Source organism: Triticum aestivum, chromosome 5A (genome assembly GCF_018294505.1).
Source record: "Triticum aestivum cultivar Chinese Spring chromosome 5A, IWGSC CS RefSeq v2.1, whole genome shotgun sequence".
Taxonomy (NCBI): domain Eukaryota; kingdom Viridiplantae; phylum Streptophyta; class Magnoliopsida; order Poales; family Poaceae; genus Triticum; species Triticum aestivum.
In genome coordinates this window covers 74,852,809-74,865,518 of record NC_057806.1, presented here as the reverse complement: position 1 = coordinate 74,865,518, position 12,710 = coordinate 74,852,809, and the positions used below count along the sequence as shown (strand labels likewise).

The window sequence follows — 12,710 nt, the reverse complement described above, 5'->3', positions numbered from 1 at the left end:
AGAACGCAGCTCCTTAAGGTTTTGAGGAGGAGGCATTTCGAGTATGGCCTTGATTTTACTCGGGTCGATTTCTATTCCCCGATGTCGAATGACAAACCCTAGGAATTTGCCTGACGAGACCATGAAGGTGCACTTCAACGGGTTTAACTTGAGTGCATGTTGCCTTAGGCGGTCGAATACGATTCTGAGATGTTGAAGATGTTCTTCGTAGGATACCGCCTTTACAACGAGATCATCTACATAGCACTCGACAATCTTATGTATTATCTCATCGAAGATCTTAGTCATGGCGCGTTGATATGTAGCACCGGCGTTTTTGAGACCTTTGGGCATAACCTTGTAACAATATATGCCTATTGGAGTGCGAAAGGTTGTGCTTTATCAAGGCAAGCTTCTCTTTCTTTCGCCAATGAAGTTCATATAAGTGTATAGAAAGCCTTCTTTTCACAACCATGCACAAACCAAAGTGATGCTGAAACGTGAAATCCATGCACCAACAAGTTCCAGTTCATAAGCAATGAAAAAGCAGAGTATATGGGAGGATAGTGGCTAAACTGTTCACTTGAGGAGAGTGGGAAGTGACTAGTCCGATAGGAGAAGAGCGGAAGTGCGATCTTTCGATCCAATCTACGTCGACTAAAATCCATGTCTCATGGCACGAGGGCCATTGCGAGTTGATGTTGTTGCTTTACCGTCACAGTCTGTCCTCAAGAGAGGCATCCATTCCTGGCCAGACAAAGTTCCTATTAGTTCTCTTATAGGAAGCTAGTATACCTGAATGGCCTCCGGTAGCTGTCCCATGCAGTTCTTGCGCTATCCTGGCTCTTGCATTTCCAGCGGTCCCCACATAAAGCCTCCCTTTTTTCCTTAATACCCCTTCCTCCTCTTCCCAACCATCTTGTCCTCCTCTCGCTTCACTAATGCTCTTCTTAACTTCTTCAGCTAATTTTGATCCTTCGTAGCTTTGTTTCACTTCTCCTATCCAATCCGGCAACAACTTGCTCACAAGGGTGCAACCACTGAATTTGTAACGACACAATGATTTGAAAAACAATCAAAAGATATGTAAAGAACACAGACAGTAAAGGTAGAAGATCATTTCCGAGTAGATAGGAGAGCTATTAAAATCCACAAACATGAATCAGAGTTTCGACTGGGTTCTCCAGATTTAACCAAAAGAAGACTTTTCTACAAATAAGAGAATTTCTCATTTTTTTGTTTATACCGAGCCAAAACATAGAATTTCCATTGAAGAAGGAAGTAAGGATGCTAGCCGGAGAATCAAGAAATAAATACTTCCCATTCCGATTCTTTTTTAGTTCCCAAGATAGAATTTCTTTGTTTTTGGCAAGAGCGGTGGGTGACAATGTGCAAGACTAGATAGGTTTGGCTTTGATCTGATCAATAGGAATAGGAGGAAGCGTTGGAGAGGTACCAAATGACTGAAGAGGGGAACCCATCTGACCACATGTAGAGCCAGCCCATAAGTAAATTCAAGAGAATTTCTTCATCTTCCAAAGTATGTGAGTGAGGTAAAAATTCCATGGATCGATCTCATCACTCACATCCAACAACTAGTGAAAGATGTAATGATGAAGCTATAGGAGAAGAAAAAGCGTTGGTTTTGATTGGTAATCTTGAGTTGTCATCTTTTGAAAGAGAGTAACTTGCTGGATGGAGAGCAGCTAGGAGAATAAAGTTCATCTTTACCCCCATCTTTCATTCCAACTCTATTTTCTTGTGTGCGATCCTTCTTTCTGGTTTGGAATCCAAGAAGCTCAATGGGCTAGTTTCAAGTTCGATCAGACACGAAATCTGGTATAGCCACCAGCCTAGATAGAACGGGCGGGGGGAAGAAAAACTAGGAGCGAGCCACATTCAAGAGGGTTGTCAAAGGCCCTCTCAATAGAGCTATTTTGTCATTGAATTGATGGAGGGAAGACTCCTTCGGTAGGTGCCCCCGACTCTTCCAGTTTCTGGGTGGGATCTTATGGCTTAATCTCTGATTGCGCAGGATTCATCTTTGTTTGGTAACCTCAGACCCTGAACCAGGAGTTGGAAGCGCCTTTGCCAGACTTTCCAATTGAACACGATGCGGGCGATGCAACTCGGCAAGGAGAAGGCTGAACCCTGGTGCTACACTACAGCAGAAGCTTTGGCAGTTTACCATGGCTTGATGTTCTAGTTGTCATGCTAAAGTCGTTGATAGCTACTTCGCTTGACGAGCTAAGTAGAAAGACTTTGTGGATTCATCCACAACTGATGGTGCTTTAGGTTGATCTGATCCCTAGAAGGAAGAGTTTTGGGCTTAAGGCATAATTGCTCTATTGCGGCTACCCTGGCCATGTCATCCGATGCTGTTCACAAAGCGGCTCTTACTATAGACCCGGCTATCTCCGAGTTGAAATCGAACCCAGCCCCGGGTTTCCGTCCATCAATCCAGAGCTCAAGACAACCGCGATACTTAAATCGCTCAAATAGCCACCTTAGACGGACACAGCCATTAGAAGAAGAAACTTAAACTCGATGGAGTACCCTAAACCAGAGATCCTCGACAAAGAAAGTCTCGATTCGAGGAACGAAATATCAATACAGGAACGAAAACCGCAGGGTATGAAATTTGGGTAGGGTTGGCAGGGAAAGTCCAACTGAAACTTTCTTTGATTACCTTTTTTCTCCAACTGGCTCAGAGATTGCATTTGCCCTTAACCAGTAACCTCCTTTGAATCCTTCGTTTAGACCCTCTCTATTGGTATTGGCATTGGCTCGAGAGCAAGGACCTTATTGGATCGCTTAGAACTTGATGGAGGGAAACTCACTCGCTCGAGATATGCTTAAGCTAGCTCAGGAAGAGTACTAATTTTATATGCCTTAAAGAGGGGATTCAAAGAGTAGCCTTTTACTAGGGCTTAAGTGACTCGTTTCATATTGCTTACTATGGTCTGGACAGTGAGGAAGGTGAGTTGGAAGATATACCTAATGTCAAATGAGACTTTCTCCTCACCAAATTGAAGCGTGAGCTTAGCATCTTTCACATCGATGACAGCCCCTGCAGTATCGAGAAAAGGTCTCCCAAAAAAATAGGAAAGCTCTTATCCTACATCTCCAAGACAACAAAATCAACTGGAAATGCGAAGTTACCAACTATCGCAGGGATATCACCCAAAATGTCTGCCGGATCCTGATCAGCAAGGTGGAGAGTGATGCTAGTCGGCCGTACATCACCCAATGGTAGTGGCTCGTAGACAGTGAAGGGAATCACAGTAGACCCAAGACCACATAAAGCATGGAAAGTTTGACTTCCTATCAAGCATGGAATACTGAAACTGGCAGGCTCATCTAAGTTGAGAGGTAGCTTATTTGAACGAGTGCACTACATTCCTTAGTAAGAGTAACCAGTTCTGGCTCGTTAATGTTTCGCTTCTTTGCGAGCTGGTCCTTAAAGAACTGTGTATACATCGGCACCTGTAAGACACCATCAAGGATGGGGGTGGTAATCTGCATATCTGTCATCATATCCAGAAACTTTGCAATCTGCTTGTCTTCAGTTGACTTCACAAACCGTCCTGGAAATGGCAGCTTCGGGTTGACAGGTGAAGCAGATTGATGATGGATCATTAGGAGCAATAGCTGCTGGTGTAGAAGAACTAGGCTGTGCAGCAGAAGTAGTGGACTGTTGAGGTCCCTGCGGAGAAGGTATTGGGCCGGCTAGGGTAGAAGGCAGGTGGTACATACAACGCTGGCATTGGGGAAGAGGATCGGTTGTAGTCTTACCACTCCGACTAGTAAAGGCTCCACGTGGGTGAACTTCAGGTTGAGGTGGAAGTCTCCCTTGTAGATGGTTGTGAGGCTACCATACGAGTGGTCAATGTTTGCATAGAAGAATCCTTACACCCAATATTGTCACTCCTTTTAGAATACTGTCTACACCTACATCAGCAAGATGTAGTTTTATTAAGTCGGCTTCCATTCCTTATTCGGAAGGCGTTGGATACTTGATATACACTATGCTATGTACTCGGCCCACCATTGCGCATGCTGTTTTAGGAAGCATATTTTGATCCTTATTCAGGGAAAGCTCATATCCATCAAAAACCAATCGAAGTCCAGCTTTATCCCGAGCATCCGTTGTTTGCCCCGATTGAAGATCCGACACGACACCCTCTCTTCCATCTCCGGCTTCCTAACCAGATCCGTTTACCCCTGCTTGAAAAAGTGTTTCCATTCGTAGTTCGGGGTTTCCTAGTCCCAGGTTTATTCGTAACCGGCTCCCTATCCAGGTCTTCCTCCTCAACAGCTATCTTTGTTTGACGGTGTTCGTTGCCAATGCAATAGTAATATATGCTTGCTTTCTTCCTGTTCGCATATCCATATCGAAAACTCTTCTTTCGTAGGCACATTTACTTCAATTCAACTACTTCATTGATTCATCAATTTGAGGAAATTCAAAAATACCTTGCTCGCCTTCGCAACTGCCTTCTTTTCTGTGCCTTCCTAGTTTGCCAACCCTATGTTTGATTGCGAGTTCCGGCGGGGTGAGTACCTGGACGGACAAGGGGTTCCTTTTCGATTTCCATTTTGGAGCTTCTCTCCAGTTCGAATATATAGAACTTCCTTCTTAGAAATGGAATACCTTCACCTTAGAAGGGTGTTCTTCCTACTAGTGAAACCAGATCTGCCTTTTTCGGCTAAGCCGATTCCAATGATCGGACGGACAATACTTGCTTAAACCTAGCACCCTGTTGCCTTGCTTTTCCTCCAGCCGTACCTGCCTCGCCGCTCGTGATACCCAGGAAGGGCATCCCTCACTTCCCAGATCGTCTCGCATTTCTTTTGTCACTGGCACACACGCTCTCGTGGGTCTATCACTGAGAAATCCCTTTTCGCCGGGCGGTGCGGTAAATAAGACTAGTCGATGGACAACTGCTGACTGAATAGGGAGAAGATGCATTTTCCTAGGCTCTTTCTACTTTGCTCATTGGGTATAGCCGTCAGTGATCCACAGATACGGCGCTTTTGGATTCCTAAAGGGATAGGATAGTTATTTCTGGGCTTTAGAGGTCTCCCCTTTAACCTAGTACTCTTAGGAAGGCCGGGTTAACCTTCTACTAGAACTGTTCTATCTACGAAATTGGAAAGTAGGGTCAACTTGCCATAATATATAGCCCAACTTGATCCGTCTTAGAGTAGCCGCCTATGGAACCGCCCCCGAGTCAACAATGCACCCGATCGCGAGCCTTATATGAGTTTCATAGTCAGCCTGCTCTTTCAAGAACGTGCCTTCTAAACTCGTTGTTCCGCTTGCAGATTGGAGTTTCCTACTGACTATCCGGGTTCTTGATACCGCCGGCCGGGAATAAGTACCTATCCCTTACGGGAATCGAACCCGTGTCTTCGACATGAAAAGACGATGTCCTAACCTCTGGACGAAAGGGACCAAAAAGCTATTTTTCATATACTTAAGAGAAGAGAAGTGGTTCCTTTTCTTTCTATATGAAATACTTGATGCACTTATTGAATGGAAACTTGAATTGAGAGAAAAGGTGTGCTACGCTTCTTCATTCTCGTAACTCAATCAATATCAAGAACATAAAGAGTTTGTATAGAGATGGATTTCTATTCAGTTCCAAGACTTTTTTTTGAATGGCTCGTGTTGCGCTAGTGACACGAGGGTAAAACGCTCGAGTTGGCTTGCTGACTCGAGGAGGGAAAGGCTCCATTTGCTTTAGTGAATGGAGGAAGAAACAACCATAGTAACTATCTATGAAATTGATTGATGGATATGAGAGTGGTGCAAGACCGGGACAGAGGAACCATAGGAATGTTATGTCAGGTTCCTTGCTCACTTCTCAAGCCCAATATCATTCCTCCAACTCGGACTTTCATGCTAGAATTAAGAACCCCCCTAAACAATGACAGTGTACCGAGCGGGCCCTACGTCTATCGGGGAGCTCAAATCCTCACTAGAGTGAGGCACGTCTCGATCAATACATCTCGAATCTAAAGATAGAATGTTATTGTTATGCTGTCCCCACTCTGGAGTATGATTGACCATATCATCCAGCGAGTGGTCTTAAGCGCTTAGTGCATCCATACTGAACTCGAATGTGCGCGCTTCGGAAGAGAAAGTAATGCGAACTACTAACTGTTATGCCGGCTTGGCCCGATCAAGACTTCTATCCCTCAGAAACTGTCTCGCGTCTTATCCGTGTGCGCGGTTGAGGAAATTGGTCTTCGTATTCTTCCTGGGTCTGGCTCGGCTGGAATCTACAATCTACACCTCTCCAAACACAATATCTTGAGTACCCGGAGAAGTTCTCTTTGTCTTCGAGCTTTTATTCCTCAATCCACTTATTCGTTCCCTTCTTTCATATACCTCCCCACCAATAGATAGAGACAAATGGGAATAACCGAACCACGTCTACAAAATGCCAGTACCATGCAACTGCTTCAAAGCCAACGTGATGCTTCTTGGTCATCTGACCAAGATATTGGCGAATACCACATACGATCAAGAAAAGAGTACCTATAATCACATGAAAACCATGAAAGCCAGTTGCTAAGAAAAAGGTAGAACCATAAATACTATCCGAAATAGTGGAGGGTGCTTGGTAATATTCCATTCCTTGAAAGCCAGTGGATACTAGAGCCAGTGAAATGGTTGCTACTAAAGCGTAAACTGCTCGTTTTTCCTTCCCCGCGAGTATAGCATGATGAGCCCAAGTTACGGCAGCTCCGGATGAAGGGAGAATAGGGGTATTAAGAAGAGGGATTTCCCAAGGATCTAAAACCCCAATCCCTTTTGGGGGCCAAATACCTCCGATCTCTACCGTAGGTGCCAAAGAAGAATGAGAAGAAGCCCAAAAAAAAGCAAAAAGGTACATAACCTCCGAGACTATGAAGAGAATAGAACCATATCGAGGTCCTAATTGTACAGCTTTTGTATGATGCCCTTCCAACGTGGATTCACGTAGAACATCCCGCCACCAAACGAACATGGTATAAAGGATAAATATTAGGCCCAAACTGAGAAGTGTTGCACCCCCTTGAAATGAGTGCATGTACATCACACCTCCTACGGTGGTTGCCAAAGCTCCGAGTGAACCCGAAATAGGCCATGGACTTGGATCTACCAAATGATAAGAATGCCTCTGAGATTCAATCATAAACCACTTTGCCCTGGTTGTATGTAAACCCCCCTTCACCCCCATCCCCTAAAGTGGTAAAGAAGGAGGCTCTTTTTTGTCTCATTAGGACAAACAAATAGGAAGGGATAGTTCTTTCATTGCATTGATAGAAGTGAGACTATCAAAAGATCTCTCTATTATTTAGAGAAAAGAGTTGGCGTGGGTTCTACCAACGAAACGAAGAAGTTTTTGATTGGTCTTTATCATTCGGAACCCTCTCCGTATTAGTAAGAAAAACACACCCAGACTCTGACTTCAATGGTGGGAACAACCTCAGCACTCCGGCGTGAACATGAACAATCATTCTATGCAAAATTTCATGTATGATAGTGGTCGATCCCTCGGGAGTGACATTCGTTACTTTGGATTTTGTTCACGCGGTGATCTTCTCTCTTTCCAAGAGTACTACCCTTTACGTAGTCTATGTCTGGGGAGACAGGTGCGGTAGAGAGGTCCCCCACTTCGATTCCTGTCCCGTTAGCATCTCCGATCCGAGAGTTGGGATGACTCCGTTAGTTTCGGTCGGGAGCCGGACGGTAATGGACCTACAACCCTTGCTTGTGGACTAGCTGCAGAGCTAACCTTTGTTCTATTGGTTTGGTGGTTGCTACCAAGACGATTTCTTTATGCCCATCAAAGAACCTCGAGATGCTAATCCACGAAAAACGATACGATAAATGCGAAAGAACTCAACTGCGGAACGAGGGCGACCCGTGAAAATACCTCAGTTTCTTACTCGTGCCATTGAACTCTTTCTTGGCAACTTGGACAACTTATAACGATGTTTGTCCCGCATATCAGACGGAAGATCGGGTTACAAAATTAGAAAGCTTTCGTCTCAATTCATATTTAGCCGCGAGCAATCTACGTTTGTGATCTCGTATATTTCGTCGCTTCTCCGGCATCTTACTTAGTTTCCCCCTCATCTTTTAGCAAAAAGCCGCTCCACAGTAGTAAAGTCTCATCTTTTGTATTGGCCGAAATGACAATAGTCACATTGAACCCTCGAATATGCTCGAAGATCTCGAAATGATCTTCCAGTTCCGGGGAGAATTCGCAAAACTCCGTTTCCATAAAGAATTTGATGGAGTTTTCCCGTATTTCGACCGGAGAATCCAACATAGACATTACTGTAAAGATTCTGACCAAAAAATGGTACATTCCATGCCCTCGGAGAACGCTTTGTCATGCAAAGTCACTGACATATCCAGTGTCTTTTTCGGACCCCAAGAATGGATTGGATCGAAACGACTTTCCTGCTTGAAAATAGGGGCCCCTTTGTGTCTGTATGAATCTCTGACCGCACAAAATCTCCATAGCCAATTTTCCAAATTGGATTCTGAAATCAGAGGTAGCTTTTGGTACTAATCTTATTTCAAACAATCCAGGAACTTCCATAACATTGGCGTGATTCAGTTTGAGCAACAGATCCTGACGTAATACATCTTCGTAATGAAAATGGAGTGGAAACATCATGGCTTTTCCGCTTTTTTTGAGAATGAGCACTGTGAACTATCCGCTTCAAAAAGGATAGTTGATCGAACCGAAACCAACGTCAAGTACGAGTTATTAAGCGACGAATCAAAAAAAGTGTACTTCCTTTACGCTTGATGTAGGATTTACCTATTAATATGAAGTTCACTCTTCTGCTGACTTGAGTCCAGAAGGGAAGCGACTGATTTCCAATTCTTCTTTGCTAGCGCTTGACTCCTGTGGAATTCCATTAACAAGCTTAAAAGAAAGCCTTTTATTTGGTTTTTGAGATACTAGTTATTTATAGGTTAAGTTCGATATTTCACTCCGTGGGCCGGCTAATTAATTCAAGTAATTCCTGGAGGGGAATCAATCGAAGAGATTGCCTGCCCATGCTACAATTCCTTACTCAAAAGGACTAGAGTGCTAAGCAGCCTTCCCGGCACCACCACTATAATGAATGGCTCAAACAAATAGGAGATGAGAACCTAATTGATCCTTTCTAGAATAGAATATAAAGAGAAGCTTGTTCTGCCCATCTATCTAGAGAATGAAAAGGAACTAATGCCACTGATAGGAAATCCATAGACTGTACGCCCACTTACCACTCTACCACTTCAATTCAATGACGGACTTCACCGATACCGATACCAAACCTAGCTTGAGAGAGATCGATCACAGGCATGTGGTGAACGATACCGAGAGAAAGAGCACTGAAATGAACCATATCGAGCACAGGTCTCACTCTACAAGTTAAGTTCGATGAGCTCTTAGCGGACCTGTGCCTACTATCTACTAAGTGTGTGCTAGGGAAAGAAAGCAAGCTGAGCAGTTCTCACTCTGTCCGGTGACCAAGAAAGCTTAAATAATACCGTAAAGTGATCACTGAAACCTCATACCGATTCGCCACGTGAAAGCGGGGTTAAGGTAAGGCAGGAAAGACTGGCGCCGAAAGATATATATGTTTTGAAGAGAGAGATCCGCAGGCAAAAATATTGAAGGAAGGACTGACTGAAGGAAAGACCGTAGCAAAAGCCGAAGAAGATGCGAATCAGGAAAAGGGAGACGAGTTCCAGTTGTTAGAAAGACCAGTGCCCGGAAAAGCAAGTCGGAAGGGGATCCGGATGTTCAGTGCTTAAAGAAAAAAGATAGGTGTTGCTCTGTTGTTTGCTTTGAGGTTTCCCCTAGTTGGGGAGACCGAGAAGAAAACCAGTAGGAAGGCGATCCGAAGTCTAGTGTGAAAAGAGATAGTTGCCCGCCTCTTGATGGAGAATTGAAAACATCCCAACGTATCTTTCACTAATTAAGTAGTAGTGAGGTGTCAGTACGTCAGCTGGAGAAGAATGCTTGCTTTTCGTATCACTGGTGTAGTGATTGACACGGTCTTCGCATATTGAACAACCTAAGAGTGGAAACACCTTAATCGCTTCTCCAAGCTTATCTATATATATTTCTCGATGGAAGCAGAAGGAAAGGCTTAAAGAAGGTGACAAGAAGAGAAACTTATTAGTTCGTCGTAGCCAACTTATCATTGCAATGAGAGGTCGAAGTACGATAGAAGTTATTGATACCGATTTAGGCGAGCAGCATAGCCTGGCAGAGCCAGAGGAAGAAGTCCGTCTTGTTAGCGAGTTAGCGAGTAGTTTCCTTTAGACGATTTCCGCGAGCATACTAGCTTTTCACGAACGCAGAGGAGAAAGAAAACCAACAACCAATAGGGTGAGGCAACTAACTACCAATCCTTTTATTGAATAGCCGCGGCGTGGGTAAACATAAAGAAGCCACAGAAGAAATCAAGCCAAAGGCTTCTCACTTTCTAAAGTAGTAAAAAGTGGATCCCCGCTTCGAGGCGCTTGGCGTAGATCTTTGAAAATCGTCAATCGGGTGAGCCAACTATTATTGAGGGAGACCAGGTCTACATACGTAATATCAAGTTGCTCTAGTTGCGTGTCTTTCGTACGGAAAGATGGGTGTTTTTATCCAAGCAAGGGAATAGAATAGGTAACATCCCCCCCCCCTCACATCAAGCCTGTACGCTAGCTACCAACATATACTATGGAGTCCATGGCTACCTCCGCGGATGGAAGACCGTAGATTTTTCACCTTCGCTGAAGAGTTGAACTCTGACTGAAAGGACTTGACACATTGCCAAGGTGATTTTATCAGCCAGCTGTGGGGTAGAGATCTGCGGTAAACGAGCGATAGCCTCTAAAGAGTGCCGAAATAGGATTGGTTCCTTTTTCTAAAGATCCGAGACTGGTGAACGTATTGCATAATTTAAAGAAGCCCATTTCATTAGAGGGAGGGAGCCCTTCCTACCTTTCTTTATTTAAGTGCTAGTGTCAAATGAGACAGTTGCCCGCCTTGGAGGGGTTGTAGCGAAAGCTCCGAAGTCCACTTCTTTACCAACTTGAATTCATAAGGAGACCGAACTCTATTCATGCTCAAGTGAACCACGGGTGATGATATTCCGCTGTTCTGAAATCAAATAGGAAACGGATGGCGCTTGAGTTTTTGATCTCGCAAGCAAGGAAATCTATCTTTATTCCGTGGGTCAGGGAGCCTGTTATGAGTTGGCTTTGGGACAAGCCCTGTTTCTTTAGACGAATCTGCCCTAGAACTCACTTTTGAAACCCGTTGAAGGAAATCCCGATAAAGAGAGGGAATGTGCTATAAAGCTTCCATTTTTCTTCTACACATTATACGTTACTCATTGGGTTGATAACAGAGGATAGATCGCGTCAATTCACTAAAGAAAAACTGCTTTTCCTGAGATTTCTGGCCCGATACCTTCCCGCCGATCCGGAACGGCGGATTCAGCTTCAATCCGAGGGCTTCCTGTGGCTGTTTCTGATTGACATGCCTGTTTCAAAGTGCAGTTCTCCAGGTCACAAGAGATAGAGATAGAAATGATCCCTGGCCGAGTCTAAGATCTTGGGTTGTTGGGATAGGATTGCTTCATTCCAGTTGTGAGTGGTTGATCAATCTTTTCTTTGACTGGTCTGCCGGATCACTTCCACTGAGTCCTGAAACCTTTACTTAGAACTTATATGTAAATTCTGCCACTGATCCCCATTTCTACAGCTTGCTTTTAGTTGACGGTTAGGTTAGTTCGTCTACCCACACTGGACTGGCATCAACAACGACTACTCGAACTAGTCGTCCATCAACAACAACAACTACTCGGATTAGTAACATTCCTCAGAAATAACATATATCGAAGTCGAAGGAAGAGCGGAAACCTGCTTCCCCAGAAACACAGCTGTGCTTCACTTCCTTGCCCAGAGACCAGAATATGGATTTGGAAAATGAACTTGCTCTTGATCCTCGGTCGATGGTTGATAGCTAGGCTTTCAGGGAATCAGAAGTTGTGATAATAGGCCGGCCAGTCTGGAACGTAGAGCAGATCTATCGGAGAACAGGGAGCAGGAAATTCTTGCTTGAATGCCCGGGGCAAGCTCCAGCAGATACAACAGATCCATATCCATAAACAAGAATGAAAAGCGGATTTCGATTAGTGAATGGATGCTATCCTGACCTGGCAAGAGATCCTGATCATTACGAGATGCTAATTTTAAACCTCCAATGCCTTAGAGCAGCAAATCCATCAACCCCGGACAAGAAAATCAAACAAAGTAGTGGCCAGGCTCAAGAATGGGAAAGTCAAGTTCTAGTACGGCTATCGTGATGTAGCCAATGGATAATAAATAACTTGCTAACCCAACCCAGCAATCAAACAGATGCTAGCAACGGCTTTCGCGCTAGAAAACCAAGCCTTGGATCTCCACATAGAAGACAATTCCAATACCAATGAAGCTAAGGCAATAAAGCAAAGGCAAGTTCCAATTATGTAGTGTAGTCGCTCTCATCCCCAAAAGGAAAGAAGATTTTTGGATTTCACCCACTATTCGTTCCCTCTATCCGAACGACACCACTGATCCGATGCCAACTCTTTTAATTGACATTAGTAACATTTTCCACACTTGCTTCTGTTCTCCAATTCCTATTCTCATTCCAATTCTCATCCCATCCCTCGAGATAGCCGGGCCA

At 44.2% G+C, this 12,710-nt stretch overlaps 1 protein-coding gene and 1 pseudogene across 1 annotated transcript; both read right to left on the bottom strand.

Moving 5' to 3' along the window:
- Nucleotides 1-6,310: 6,310 nt before the first annotated feature.
- LOC123102368 (cytochrome c oxidase subunit 3) lies at nucleotides 6,311-7,856 on the bottom strand. The gene has a single exon (XM_044523701.1). It carries the CDS (start codon nucleotides 7,209-7,211, stop codon nucleotides 6,369-6,371), a length of 843 nt encoding a protein of 280 aa, XP_044379636.1. The 5' UTR covers nucleotides 7,212-7,856; the 3' UTR covers nucleotides 6,311-6,368.
- Nucleotides 7,214-9,161, bottom strand: LOC123102369 (60S ribosomal protein L5, mitochondrial-like; annotated as a pseudogene).
- Nucleotides 9,162-12,710: the final 3,549 nt, after the last annotated feature.

What these genes read in the sequence shown, in the direction of transcription:
- LOC123102368 (XM_044523701.1), bottom strand. Translation starts at nt 7,211, where the DNA reads ATGGGGGTGAAGGGGGGTTTACATACAACCAGGGCAAAGTGGTTTATG.